The sequence below is a fragment of the Panulirus ornatus genome, chromosome 32, assembly GCF_036320965.1.
Source record: "Panulirus ornatus isolate Po-2019 chromosome 32, ASM3632096v1, whole genome shotgun sequence".
NCBI lineage: Eukaryota > Metazoa > Arthropoda > Malacostraca > Decapoda > Palinuridae > Panulirus > Panulirus ornatus.
This window is the reverse complement of record NC_092255.1, coordinates 2771304-2786657: the sequence shown is the minus strand read 5'-3', so window position 1 is coordinate 2786657 and position 15354 is coordinate 2771304. Positions and strand designations below refer to the sequence as shown.

At 38.1% G+C, this 15354-nt stretch overlaps 2 protein-coding genes across 3 annotated transcripts in view; one reads left to right on the top strand and one right to left on the bottom strand.

Moving 5' to 3' along the window:
- LOC139758976 (uncharacterized) overlaps positions 1 to 6430 on the top strand; it is a 36534-nt gene extending 30104 nt beyond the window's left edge. Inside the window, exon 12 of the mRNA XM_071680837.1 lies at positions 657 to 6430. Within this exon, the coding sequence (XP_071536938.1) occupies positions 657 to 872 (216 nt within the window). The 3' untranslated portion in view covers positions 873 to 6430. The remainder of the gene's footprint in view (positions 1 to 656) is intronic.
- LOC139758977 (inosine triphosphate pyrophosphatase) lies at positions 3514 to 14648 on the bottom strand. 2 transcript variants are annotated; one of them, XM_071680838.1, is made up of 6 exons: positions 14490 to 14648; positions 11080 to 11186; positions 9383 to 9534; positions 8597 to 8673; positions 7173 to 7317; positions 3514 to 3801 (listed from the first exon to the last, which is right to left on the bottom strand). In XM_071680838.1, exons 2-6 carry the CDS (start codon positions 11169 to 11171, stop codon positions 3644 to 3646), a joined length of 624 nt encoding a protein of 207 aa, XP_071536939.1. In that variant the 5' UTR covers positions 11172 to 11186; positions 14490 to 14648; the 3' UTR covers positions 3514 to 3643. The 2 variants fall into 2 exon arrangements, with proteins under 2 accessions (XP_071536939.1, XP_071536940.1); XM_071680839.1 differs by lacking the exon at positions 14490 to 14648 and adding an exon at positions 13568 to 13960.
- Positions 14649 to 15354: the final 706 nt, after the last annotated feature.

Here is a 15354-nt window from a genome sequence, read left to right as displayed (position 1 = left end):
ATTCATAAGAGATTAGTTATGTTTAAGCCTTTGATTGGATTTTTGTTAGATGTGGCCTTTCCTATATATAATTATGTTTAAAACTGTGATTGGATACTCCCTTTTGTTAGGAAGGGCTTGTCCTGTTATCTTGTCAGATATGAACAGAACAAGTATATTAATAACAGGTAAAGTAAGGACACTGAATAAAAATATGGTATGGGAGGATTACTGTCATATAATTCTTGAGAAAAGCAAATTGCTGTAATTCCAATATCACTGTTTATATATTTATTGTATTTTTCTTCACTGTTTGGTAAGATGGCTCAAGCAGAACATCCTTGATTTACTATGATCAGAAATACTATGAGTAAATGCAGTCTGTGGGCTCTTTATGTTTGGGTGTATTTAAGACTAAAAGCCATTATAATGATTGTTGATTGTATGCAGTGAAGTCATTTAACTGTGAGACAGGAAGTGCAAGTGATGATTGTTTCACTTGACAACTCCACCAAGTCTACCAGATTAATACCAAAGAAGTGCTTTAGTGTGTGAGCTGAAAAGCTGCTTGTACACATCTGCCTCATGGTAATGGGAGTAAGTTAAAGATGATAAACTGATTAGCATTGTAAATGATTCATTTGTGTTGTATTCTTATTTCCAATAACATTTTTCAGGTGCGACCTCAACCTGGTTTAGTGTACCATTCCCGTAATGATCCTGAGATAATATTTTTGCGTGAGGGAGGTGTGACAAGTATCATGCGTGGTCAACACCTTGCTCAGTTTATTACTTCCTCAGCAAATGCACATCAAGAGTTGCAAAACCAAGTGTCTTTGGAGAAACAGGCAATGATCAACCTCATATCTAGCACTGAATCACAGTGTAGCTAAAGATCATTTGGCAAACCACTATTGTCTTGTAAGTTATGTTATAAGAATAATGTGGAAAGATGTGTGATGATTACAGTTTATGGAGATTGTTAAAGCTACCCTATTTATATCTCTAGGTATGTGTGTGTATAATATTTGTAGATTGTCTTTATCAACTGTATCATCATATATACTCAGTTCAACAAACACAATAAAACTTTCCCTTCCCAATTTTAGTCTCTTCCAACATGATTTCTCTCCACTTTACTTGAACTTTGTTGTGAAGGCCCTCTTATATGTAGCTGATGTCACTGTGACAAGACAGCACCCTAACAGTGTACAAACAAAAACAAACACATATCATTACAACATGCAATTACAGCATGGGCTTACTCAAAAATGAACTGATTTATCCCAACAAAGATTTACCATAATCTTTTTAACCCCTGACAGACATGAGTCCAAGCTACTTCCCCACAGAACTCAAAATTGTTAGCCACTCCTACTCAACGAAATATTAACCTTGCTTGGTATCACGCATGAAACACACAGTTTCAGCTGCTATCACATTAAAGTTAGTGCAGGTTTTACCTCTCTACTCCAGTGCTTGGTGGTTGGGCTCATTTTGAATCTGCTGCCAGTAATTATAGATTTGTGGATCTGGCACCAGGGCAGTGTTTTTAGCAGTGCTAAGGAACCAAAATTTGTTTTACACTGCAGCTGAGGTAATTAACAGTCCTGTTAATTTCTTATCTTCAGCTGTATTTTAGCCCTTCAGGATGTCATCCAAGAGGTGCAGAAGATGGTGCTAATGCTAATAAGCATAAGCATTATTCATTATCTATGCTTGAAAAGGTGGAGATACTGAAAAAATTAGGTAAAGGAACTTTTGTAAAGACTTTGTGCGAGTACTATGAGATCGGATTGTCAACTGTGTATGACTTAGAGGTAATTTCTGTTTTCTGGCATTTTCTGTGGTCTGGCAACGGCCAGATCTTAATGTTGCTGGATTAAAGAGGTACGACCTGTAGTTGGTGAGCAGCCCACAACTAGGGAGGTATATTACCATTACTACCTGCTTGGGTGTTGGAAGGGTTTGTGACAGCTGTGTAGTGAGCCAGCACTTTAGTTGTCTTTTCTTTCTGCCTCTCACACATGTAGACTGTTGGCATTCTGTCCACAAACTAACAACATCTTATTGTCATACATAACATTTGACAACACTTAACTTACATAGATCATTTTTCTTAACTCTAGAATTTCCTGCGGGCAGTACCATGCACTATCCGTGCTCGTTGGCAAAATGGTTGGAGCTATAGATAGAAGCAGTAATTAGGAACATTTAGGTGGGAGTATCAGATAGAAGTAGGAGGTAGGAACATTTGGCAGTAGCATTAGGTAGAAATAATGAGTCAGAACATTAAGCAGGAGCCTCTGCAAACAGTGCACTAAAGTTGCCCTCTGCCAGTGTTCTGCTAAGGGTGAGGCACTACGGCAGCACAAGTTCCCTAATTAAGTAGACTCGCCACCCCCTTAAGGTAGTTCCATATGGGAACAGGCATCAGAGATATAGATAGATCACAAATTTTCATCAAGTGCTGGTTATGAATTTATGGTTCCAGCCTTCTAAAGAACATCCTGAAATTGCCAGTCATGCTGGCAGGAACATTGTATTGAAGTAGTTGAAATGGACATTAGGTAAGACCCTGAAAACACTGTGCTAGTGTTACCCTCTGCTAGTTGCCTGTTAAGGGTAAGAAGGATAAGAAGCATTACTGGAGCTCACCAGTTATAAGAACTCTTTTGCTGTGGCTACCCCCTTAAGGAACTTCTTAAAGGGGACAGGTATTAGAGATATAGATAAATGGATAACTAGTCATGCTTGAAACATGCCTTTTGTGGCAACATACTTTTTGAGTAATTTTTCTCTGTATATATAGCAGCAAAAAACAGTTATAGAGATATGCAGAATGAAGATGTGGGAGAGGTCAGTGTCTGTTATGGTATTATGTATGAAGTCCCAGTGTGCCGTATGGATGTGAGTCTCAGCCTCTGAATACAAAGGAACAGAGTGAAAGAGGGTAGACATGTTGGAAATAAAATCCCAAAGGACAATATATGGTGTAAGGCAGATAGATGTATGGAATGACAATATAAGAGAGAGATTTGTTGGTAAATGCAGTCTGATTGAGTCCAGGATGTGCTGAAATGGTTTAGATGTATGGAGATAATGAGCAAAGTAAGAGTAAGAGGATCTGTGTGTCAGAACTAGAGGGATGAAGGGGGGAAAAGAGACCAAGAAGGGTGTGCTAGGATAGAGTGAAAGAGGTTTTGACATATCTTGGCCTGACAGTCAGGAGGGTGAGATGCATGTTTGGGATAGAATGAACTGAAGCAGTGTTGTATACAGGGGGAACATGCTATCACTGGACTGGTCTGTGGGACTTGGCACTTGACAGGGCTGTGGTGTCAATGTATTATAAATGACAGCTGAAGGGAGGATGTGTGTAAATGTGGCTGTTCCTCATGTTTCTATCGCTATCTGACAAAGGAGGGAAATGGTGGACAAGGCTAATTTATTTGTACCTGCTGCTTGTTCACTGAAGCTGGAGAGGCAGCTGTGTTGAAAAAAAAATCAGCTATTAGGGAGAAAAACATAAAATTGCTTAATTCTTTTATTTTTAGAGAAATGTCACAAACAGTACACATCAAAAATTCTTCAATTCAATAATTTATGAACTTCTTTTGTTTGAATGCACTATCCTTCTAAGTAAAAGTGTGGTGTTGATTAATCAGTTTCCATTACTTTCTTCAACTTTTAATTTTTTAGCAAGTAGTGTTCTCCCCTCTTCACTAGTAAAGAATTCTTGGAGAGCATCTAAAGCTCGCCGGCGATGTGAGATGCTGTTCTTGACACTGCTGTCTAGCTCGGCAAATGTTTGGCTGTATCCTGTCAGAGAGGAGAAAATCTAAATTAATTAACATTCCATATGACAGATACTTCAGTCTTCAGTTTGATGCAATTTGAGAAGGTAGTAAATGGCTTTGGTAAAGTTAGTCTTCAGCATCAAAGTTCACACCGTTCATACATGAATGAAATAGGTGTGACAGAATGATCTGAATATCAGTGGATAAGAGGATTTCTTAAGTGAGAAATATATGGTAGGATGAATATCTGAAGTTATAGCATCAGGAAGCCTGATAGAGATACAGTGTTATGAAATGAGTAATTAATAATGCAAATGACATATCACTATGTATTACAGTATGGGTTTGTAGAAAGAAACAGCTGTTGATTAACGATGCATAAGAATGAATGTATAAATTAAGGAAGATTAAAAGGGGTAAAAGTATATAAGGATGAAAGTAAGGTGGAATTAAGGTGCAGGACCTAAAGTGCTTTTTTTCTTCTTGCTTCAAAAAAGGAAATGAGCTCATTTCTCAGTAAGGCAAAGTTTTAAGAGGAACAGAAAAGATGAAACTGATGAAGTCTTTTTTTTTTTTTTTTTTTTTTTTTTTTTTTTTTTTAAACTATTCGCCATTTCCCGCGTTAACGAGGTAGCGTTAAGAACAGAGGACTGGGCCTTTTTTGGAATATCCTCACCTGGCCCCCTCTGTTCCTTCTTTTGGAAAATTAGAAAAAAAAAAAAAAAAATGATGAAGTCTTATATGCTGGAATTTTATATACAGTATCAGCTAACACCATCAACCAAAAGAAGAGCTCCAAAAAATGGGTAACTTAATTTTTGAGACTTACATCAAACATCACAGAGCTCAAGAACCAGGCTGTGGAAATGAGTACTTTTAGAGGAGCATGTGGTATGGCTAGATGGAAAGAAGGTAATAAGGGGGGTGTTTGAGAGCTCTGGTATGACAGAATGCAAAGGGGATAAATTGTGGAATGGTTGAGAGGGTGAAACTAAATACTTTGAGGTGGTTAGAGCATGTAGAAAGAATGCATGACAGAGAATTTCTGAGAATAGTGTATGATAGGGGAGAAAGAATACTTCCCACGTATTCCCTGCGTGTCGTAGAAGGCGACTAAAAGGGAAGGAAGCAGGGGGCTGGAAATCCTCCCCTCTCGTTTTTAATTTTCCAAAAGAAGGAACAGAGAAGGGGGCCAAGTGAGGATATTCCCTCAAACACTCAGTCTTCTGTTCTTAATGCTACCTCGCTAATGTGGGAAATGGTGAATTGTTTAAAAAAAAAAAAAGGATGATTAATGGGGTTAGTGTGAGAGGAAGACCATCTGTGACATGGGGAAAAAGAGCAGAAAAATACCGGAGGGAGAGAAATAGTGGAAAAATGAGTTAAATGGTGTATGCAAGGAATAAGTGGACTCTTTTGCCACAGCAACCCACTTGATGGAAGTTCTGGGAGGGTATGGGCATTACAGATGTAGATAGATACATTGAACCACCATCATTGTTCTCCCACTGCACTCATTGCAGAGTATTTATTCTTGAAGAATCTTTATCACAGCCACAACACATTACAGATACATTACACAAGATTATCTGAAAGAAATCTTCATTTCTTGAAATTTTAACCTCAATTATGCAACAGAAAGTAAAGGACACATGAACATTTTAATTATCATGACTTCCAAAAGGTCTAATAATGACTTCGAGTTGCCATAGGAAGAGAAGTGCATTCAAAGTCTAACCCTAATTTTTTAAATCTTTGACTGGTGGTACTAGCACATTAATGTATGTTGGTCAGTTGCTATCTACTTATGAATAACATAAATGTAGGACAATGAAGTTAATTTCAACCAAAAGATAGCTTAAAAACATGGGAATATTGCACATTTACCTACAAAATAGAGCCATATTATTGGAAGCATGGTAAGAGACATTTCAAATCTTATATCGAGTTTCAAAAGAAGGAAAGAGAAATTAGGCACTGTACAATTTTATTTTGCTGTCAATTAGCATTCATACTGGCACTGACACATGGTGGATGTGTAAGAAGTCAAGGATGAGTACTTTTCACAGCTTGTCCCGATATTATTCCAAATTTGGAAACTTTTGTCTAATATGTCACTTATGGACATGTAAACCATCCTTACACAGAGAATGTAATTACCTCGGGTGGGGGTAAACTGTTAACTTTACAAGTGTTGAAAATGTCCGCAGAACAAAGAAAAAGCTTGAGAGATCACAAACTTTCCTTCAACAAGGAAAGTAAAGGAATTACTGTATATAACACAAATTTGACTTTCACCTTCGCAACGCCTTTGCCACTATTGGCCTTTGATTCGATAGGTGAAGTCAGATGTCATCTTTTCTACACACTCCTTTTCACTAAACCCATAACAGCAATAGCTTTTAGGGAAGATGCCTTTGACCTGACCTTTATACATCTGGTCAAAGGGAAAATAACAAGAATAAAAAGAAACATCAAAAACATTTTTCCCTACTATGTAGAAAGACATAATAATAATAGTAATGCAGCAAAGTATAATTCAATCTTACTTTCAGTTCATAATTCATAACAGTTAGAAAGTGTATGTAAGCCAATGAGACCATTTTGTCTATTCCTGGTGTTACCTTGCCAACATGGGAAACAGCAAACAAGTATGAAAAAATATATAGGTTAGTCCATTGTCTAATAGAAAAACTGATGTAATGATAGCAGTGAAAATCCACTTATTTCACTATCCTGGAATGACATTTTGTCTGTTCTAGATATATTTTCTAACAATTTCAAAACAATATGGATCATTACATGATATGAAAGCCATACAAAGTGATGATAGGGTACCCCTAAATCTTGGTGGAACAAAATGGAAAGTAATGTAGCATTATAAAGGTAATATAATTTCTTTAGTTGAATCAGTGGCAGGCAACATAAAATAGAATGATACTTTAATTATGTATATAGTAGTATGATACTTAAAACAAATTCATATACAGGCAAGGTTCTTACTACTGAAAGTGACAGGCTGCTGCAGTTCAAGCTCAATTTGAATGGAGAAGTATGCGTCATAATTTAAGTTTTTGAGTGATAATCAATAATGACTGCAATTGGAAAGGTGAAAGTGAAAACAAAATTTAATACAGGAGAATTGGTATGCATCCCTATAAGCTGTGATACAAAGGAAGAATTAATATACAGGAAATCTGTAAGAACTACTACTCCCCAATTCCAAGGCACAGACATGAAATATGAATCTTTTTTTCCTATGTCATGAGGCTGAAAATATGAGATGGAAAATTTTTGTACTTCAGATGTCACCATCAAGGAAATGCATCCTGCCTAAATAAAAGGCAAATATATGTCAGAGAAGAATAAAAGATTCCATGGATTGTAACTTACCTTTAGGCTGAAAGCAAGGATCCCAACCAAACTTGTTGTCACCACGGGGTTCTACAATGGTACCTGGGGTACGGCCATGAAAGAGGATTACCTCGTCCTCTAAATTACCAGAGGAGAAAGCAAATGTACACACTGCTTCTGCAGACTGCAAAGAAATAGCAATTATATTCAACATAGTCCCAGCCAATGTCTCACAAATGATTCACTTTTGTGAAGAATTACAGTCTCTGAGGAGTAATGGGAAGTTCCTCATTTCATTTAACTATACATAAGATAAACACATATATGAATGAAAAGTGCCACACAAAACTAAATAATCTTCATCAACCTAATACAATACAGTAAACCCTTGCTTTAACAGACTAATAGGTCCATTAAATCTAATGTAATATGTGGGCCATTTTTTAATACAATATGCAGTTCACATGCTTTCTTTTAACTCCTCTATCACTTGATGCCATTTTTGAATTGTAAGGATTGCTTGAGGCAGACTGAAACTGAAACAAAGTGAGTATACCCCATGCTACCAAAAACAAGTGCAATATGAAACGTGCATGGTGCAGCATTTGATTTTTTCATTATTATTATTAATTGATGTATTAATGTTTGTACAGTCCGTTAAACCCAAAATCAGTTATATCGGGGTCTGTTAAATCAAGGGTTTACTGCATATATATATTTTATTTATTTATTTATTATACTTTGTCAGTCTCCTGCATTAGCGAGGTAGGATGGACCCAATGAAGTTTGTAGAGGATGCTTAAAAGATTCTTTTTCTTATCCAAAACTGGTCCTGGGAAGTGTTCTGGAGGTGTATAGTTTGTTTACAACCTTTATGTTGATATTTGTGGTAAGGGGAGTAAATGTCGTGGGTGTGTGTGTGTTGTATATGATACCTAGTACAGTGTGGTTGCAGTTCTGTAGGATGGGAGTGATATACCATTTCAGGAGTATGGATGCAAGTTGAAGTTATGTCTGACTGAGGTTAAGGAGATGACAGTGGATTTCTGTGGGGATGCAGACATTCTGTTTTTAATGAGCGAGAGTTCTAATTGTGTGATGTTATGTTGCATGTTTGTTGTTACTTGAATAGTGTCAGTGTTGTGATAAGATTGTGAGGTTGTCTGCTTATTACAGGACTTTCACAATGTGGCCTTTGGGCAGAGTTGAGAGGTCAAGTAGAAAGAGGTTAGGACAAACAAATGTACTATACAAAAAATTTAATTCAACCCAAAAAACATGAAACCATAGCAATAATTTAAGTCCCTAAAACAAAGTAGTTTCAGATTTCCTTAAGAGAAAAAGTATTTAAACCCATCTAAGAAAAGCCACATGGCCTTTCTTTGATAAGTAATGGATGCAACTGAAATCTTCAGTAAAGATCATAGTTCACAGTGAGCCTGGGAGAGTCAGTCATTGCTAACCTTATCTTCAAACGCTGTCAACAGGCGGTGAAGGCCAACTGGTTTCAGCTTTTCCAGAAACCATTTTATGTATGGACCTGGAAAAAATATTTAGAAATAAAATTTACATGGAGATAGAAGATAACACACTGAGCAAAAATTTAAGAGAAAATATAAAAGGAAATTAGACCCATACAGGATATATAATCATGTACTTAATGTTATGTAAAGTATCAACTTACAGTTGTTCATGTGCTTGTTTTTTGATATGTAAACAATCTGTTTATCAGAAACTATTCCAATCCCATTTCCAGGTTGATGTATCAATTGTATATTGTCACTTAACTTTTGTGGGAATTAATTTTGCAATTCTAACTTTCAGTGTAACCATTCAAGTAATGAGAACATATTTTCAAAGTAAAGTGTCAAACAAGAATAATCATACACATGTAATTTATTGCAGTTATGCTAAAATAAAGAATCTGTAGAAGGAAAACTGGAGTGTATCAGCCATTAAGGCGTTAATATAACTTTGATATAAACCCAGTCTGATTACTGCAAACTTGATGTGGTCATATGGTGACCAAATGACTCAAAATATGAAATGCTGGTCTGTATTTGCCATTTGTGTTTTGTTTGAGCTAATAATTTGATGCTGCCATATTTCAGCACAAAAGAAATAACATGATCTAGAATGACAGCTTTCCATCTTAAAACTGTGCATGGTGTAGTGTATCAGGAATAGACTTCTGAGTGTAGATAAGTAAATGAGATATCAGTTATGAAATAAATATCCACAGTGCATACCTGGAAGGCCGCCAAGAGCATTGAAACATAGGCATGTGTCCTCTACAATAACTGGGGCTTTGGTCAGTTCAGCTGCTGCTTTGCACTTCTTACGACTAATTTCATCTGCCTCACCCTGGTACTCTGGTAAATCTATTTTCTGGCTAACAATTCTGCCAAAGACAGGAGTTCATTTGGGATCATAAACAGATGACATTTCAGGTGTGTGTTACATTGTTGAGGAGTAGGTGTTTGGCATTTTCAGTGTAGGAGTTGTATCTTTGGCATGAGGAGTCCTGTCGTATGTTGAAATGATATTTGTATGAGGAGTCCTGTCATATGTTGAACTGTTATTTGTAATGTTGAAGAGATTGGTTCTGTACAAAACTCAATTTAGAAAGTGTGTCTCATAAAAGTTTGGGGAATGCAGTTTCAGATGGGTTATGTCTGACTGAGTGGAGATGAATACAAGATTGGGGCAGTGGTTTAGTGTTTATTAATCACTATCATGTAACTGTATTTTGCCAGTGTGGTGTTTGTTGAGTACAGGTAGCTGAAGTATAAGGCTGAAGTAAGCTCTTTATTACTGCTGAAAGTTTAGTGGATGGGTTTGAAGTGATTTGGATGGGAGAGGTTAGTCGTGTTGCTTAAAATTGGGTCCTGAGCATGTTGAGATGGAATTTTTTTTGAAGTATTTCTGTTTAACTGAGCAGTTGTTGAATGCCTATGGTTGCTAAGGAACTGGTGATTTTTCTGAGTGCTTCTTTTTATTTGGTTTGTATTTTTATTTGAAGGAATAGTGGTTCCAACAATGTTGTATGGTTGCGAGGCGTGGGCTATGGATAGAGTTGTGCGCAGGAGGATGGATGTGCTGGAAATGAGATGTTTGAGGACAATGTGTGGTGTGAGGTGGTTTGATCGAGTAAGTAACGTAAGGGTAAGAGAGATGTGTGGAAATAAAAAGAGCGTGGTTGAGAGAGCAGAAGAGGGTGTTTTGAAATGGTTTGGGCACATGGAGAGAATGAGTGAGGAAAGATTGACCAAGAGGATATATGTGTTGGTGGTGGAGGGAACGAGGAGAAGAGGGAGACCAAATTGGAGGTGGAAAGATGGAGTGAAAAAGATTTTGTGTGATCGGGGCCTGAACATGCAGGAGGGTGAAAGGAGGTTAAGGAATAGAGTGAATTGGAGCGATGTGGTATACCTGGGTTGACGTGCTGTCAGTGGATTGAATCAAGGCATGTGAAGCGTCTGGGGTAAACCATGGAAAGCTGTGTAGGTATGTATATTTGCGTGTGTGGACGTATGTATATACATGTGTATGGGGGTGGGTTGGGCCATTTCTTTTGTCTGTTTCCTTGCGCTACCTCGCAAACGCAGGAGACAGCGGCAAAAAAAAAAAGAAAATATTATTTCATTAGTCTTTGAAAGAATGGGTGACCTGGTAGGTAAGGCATAATTTAGAGAAGACCATATGAACTATTTATGGAGAAAGCTGGATGGGATGTGATTGACTTCTTTAGTTTTGTAGGAGCTTCATAAAGGGGATCCTGTGGTTTCAAAGTTCAAGATATGGCATGATGTGTTACACAACCTTCTTATGGACCTTCAATTTGAAAATATTTGACTGCTAGCTAACAATATTCCTGTATAGAATGATTCCCATTTGAATTTTCTGTTGATTATCTAAAAGAATATGTGCTAATAAGAGTTATTACCTGAAGGGGAAAGAGTCCCCCAGTATTGCTACCACTTCTTCCAGTTTCTTGGCATTTCCAGTTACAAAGATGAGGGGACGTGATGCTGCCATACCTCCTTAATTATACTGAAGAAACAGAATTTTTATTACCAATGCAGTAAAATGATTTTATCCATTTATTAAAACGGTAAAAATCATATTCCATGAGTTATGTAAAATAGTGGTAACCTTAAATGATAACCTTTTATATCCAAAGCGTACTGATGTAAACAATCACCCTCTGAATATTTAGGTACAAAAGGGGAGCAATAACGAACAAATGTGAACTGTACTGTAATGGTAATGGAAAATATTCTACATGAGTTACCCTGCTGTAGTGTACACTGAAATTATGGCACTATAACTAGTATAATGTAGGTATGCATATTATTGTAAAATTAGTTTATCGTCTACACTACAAGCAGGCGAAAGAATGGAAGGAAGATGCTTACAGGAACATTTAATTTTGGTTAAAATTCATTATTCTGCTCCAAAGAATATATATTATAGAACTTATTCTAATCAAGACTAATTGTCACTTTTCATGTTGGAAGTTCCAGTCAAGGACAAAAGTCCACATCAGAGCCAAGCCTTAATCAAAATACAGAGAGGTTAAAGTCAGGGTAAAGAAAAGAGACAAGTGGAAGTATTTATGAAATCAGGAAGAAGTGAAAACCATGTATTTTAAAATGTGCCAGTTATTGAGAAAGACGTGAGAGGGTAGAGCCTTCCAAAACTTCAAGGTGTAGAGAGGGAAACAGAGATAAAATGGCCCAATCTTGAGTTGCCAATGGCCACACAGTAATCTTGTGATGCAGCAGGTTGCTGAATTTTGTGTGGTCTAGTAGCGGTGGGGGCACACCAGCAGCCAGCCCTTGGGAGCAAAAACCAAATTAATGCCTGTAAAAGAAAGATACTGAACCACATTGCAGTGCAGAGCATGCAGGTCAAGTTCTGAAGTTAGCCTAGGAGAGTCTAAAGTTGGGTTGCTTTTGATTTGACTCTGTAAGGTAAGGATACAGGGATAGATCCACCTCAGATGCTAGAACACTGCTCCATACAATGATGGATCAATCCTTTGAATTGATGAAGCAATTGCTCAGAAGAGGAAAAATTTCAACATCTACAAAGGACTTCCAGTTTCTTAGAGGCAGCCTTTGCTATTTCCATAATGTGGGGTTTCCAAGAAGGAGTGGATGTTACAGTGATACCAAGGATATTCATTGAGTAAAGAGGTGGAATTACAGAGGAGTCAAAGGAGAGAAAGTTGTGAGAAACTCATGATAGAGAGATGGGTAGAAACTAGATCTTGGAGGCATTAAAATTTACCAGATTTTGTCTACCCCACTAAGACATCCTGTCCAAGCTCATGTTTTTTGAGGAAGTTGTGTCGAGACAAGAAGCAGATCAAGTGAGAGAAATAGGAGAATTGAAAGATGTGGAGGAATGCAGTGTTGAGTCATCAGCTTATGAATGCATCTGTGGAAGTAAGGAAATTGTTGATAAAAAGGAGAAAGTGTAGGAAACAGGTACAGAACCTTGAGGAACACCACTGTTGATGGAGAAAGGGGGAAAAGCTGATCCATCAACAGCCGTGGAGAAAGATCAGCCAGAGAGGCTAGATATGAAGGGAGCTGAGATGAGACCTAATGCCACACCCTGTCAAAAGCTTTGGATATGCCAGGGGCAACTACACAAGGTTCCACACAATCTTTTAAGGGACATTGAACAGACATTAGTATGATGGGATAGAATGTCACCAGTGGATCCTGCTGTATGTAAGCCATACTAGTGATCAGCAAGAAGACTTTAAGATTCAAGATGTCTTGGGATTTGACAGTTAAGGAGGGACTTTGGAAATTGTAGATGTCAAAGCAGCGGGACAAAAGTTTGAGGGGTTAGAATGGTCACCCTTCTTGGGATGGGATGTACCAATTCATGATTCCAAGTAGAAAGAAAAGTTCTGATTTTTAAACAAATGGAATGGACGAGCAAGCACAGGTACAAGCTCAGAAGCACACACTTTCATTACATGGAGATGGATGACATTAGAATCTTAGTAAGAGGAGCATCAGAGGGAGAAGAAATGCTAGTCATGCAAGGTAGAGTCAAAGGAGACAGGGGGACCAGAGAGAGTTGCTTTGTCAATGGGATAGACAGCTATAGTATTGTCAGAATGGAAAAGTGAAGGAAAAGAAGAGTGACAGAAGTTGTGAGCAATGCCCTTAGCTAAAGACCAGAAGGGCTTGTCAGTGGATGTCGAGAAGAGGTTATTGCACTTCCTTTGAATAAAGGAACACTCTGCCTCGCTGATAACATACTTGCAAAGATTAAAGGCAGTGACGAATGCTGAATGTAAGTTGGAGGAAGGAGAGTGTTTCTTAGCCCAACATGCCTGATCCCCTGCATGAATGGCCTCAGAACAGAAATGGCTGAACCATTATTCTGTTCATGAAACATTATATTACCATTGCAATGCAACATCACTCGATAGCTGTATTTAATGGCAATGCGAAGTTTCCACGGAATTTCGCACTTTTCTGTCCACGGATTCCATTGCTGAGCATAAGTGGCCTTGTCTGTTGAACAGATTGTTACATTTCAACCATAACATGGGAAGCCTAAGAGAGATATTGATGGGAATGGTTTTCAAAGGTTACTTTGCTTCATATTTCACCTTTTAAACCACATTTATTTTATGCTTCATAGACCTCCTTACTATCAATTTAGCTACGCTACATAGCCCTCCCTGCTACTACAGTTGTAGAGTCAAATAAAGCTGGAATCCTCCTCTGCCACGCTTATTTTCTTCTTTAGATATTACACCAGCCTTACAAAGCCACAGCATTCACACTCAAAGGTCAAAATAATGGCATCGATAAATTTCTAATTTACCTTAAAAGGCTAAATACATTTTAATAATGACTTTCTGAAAGATTCAAGTCCATTAGATTTACAAAACCTTTTTCATCTGTGGTAACTTGTGGTTCCTAACTAAATCGGAGAATAACTGAAGTAAATGACGAAATAAACGAAGAGTAAATGAAAAATGGAATGATTCTAGTTGATAAAAAAAAATAAAAAAGCCTCTCCCTGATACGTATAACCCAGGTACTTCACTTCAGACACTTTAGGACACTCCATGTTCGTGCCATTATCTGTAACTAATAAATCATTTAACTGGGGCGACCAAGCAGTAATGGCACTGTGCATCAACTGCCTCCAATAATTACAGCCACCATGGAAAAGTTTGGGAATGTTAAATATATCGTGTACACAGTGTCCACCATGCACATCCTCCACCACCCTAGGGCTCAAGTCAGCCCTGGGGTTCAGCTGGGTTACATCCAGGCACAATAATCCTCCAAATCCCTCAGTAACTAGGCGTACCTGTGTGGTAATGGCGGCGGTGTTGACCATAATAAAGGCCACGAGGAAATCAGCTGATGTTGGCCATTTTGAAACCCTGGGAAGATAATAATGGCTCATAAGACCATTTTTTAGATCGAGTTGGGGAATCATGTTGACCTTTATGATTGTACTTTTTATTGGGATGATTGTAGACGTTTTTATGGGGTGGGATGATGGCTTGTGTGGTGGATTGGGTCATCATGTGGACGGGGGGGTGCCAGAGGAGTGCCAGCAGGCATTCATAACGCCATTATAGACAAACAAGAAGGTCAGAAGCCATTGCTGGAATCCCAGAGGTAAAAGTTTGTTCAATATTCCTGGTGGGTGGGAGCGTGGTGGCTGAGAGGGTGGTGACATGGCCAGAACTGCAGATTAAGAAAGGTCATTGTGAACCCCAGGAGTGATGCAGGTTGTGTGGGGGGAAGAACGTGTTATGAATAATAGTGTGTGAGAGAAAGCTGTTAAGTCTAGAGTTTTACCAGGAGAGTAGAGCCTTTATATGTAGGGAGGGGGGAAGAGAGCAAGTGATTCAAAATCAAGATGGGTCTGCACCTCAGAGCTGTGGGTTTAAGCTACATCATCAACTTGTTGGTTTAATTTCATGGTTGGGGGATGAGGGATGCAATTAATCCCAGGATGATGGAGCAGGGTTTATAGCATGCTTGGGGCTGGAGTTGCAGCCAGGAATATGTCAGTTAATGTTTCCGGGTGAAACTGCCTCAGTGGCTGACTTGAAAAAAAAAAAAAAGTGATAGACTGAGTGAAAGAAGGAAGTTGAGAGTAAGTGAGAACAAATTTAGGGTAAAGGGATATAGCAGGGAAGTGGGACAGAATAGATAAAGTG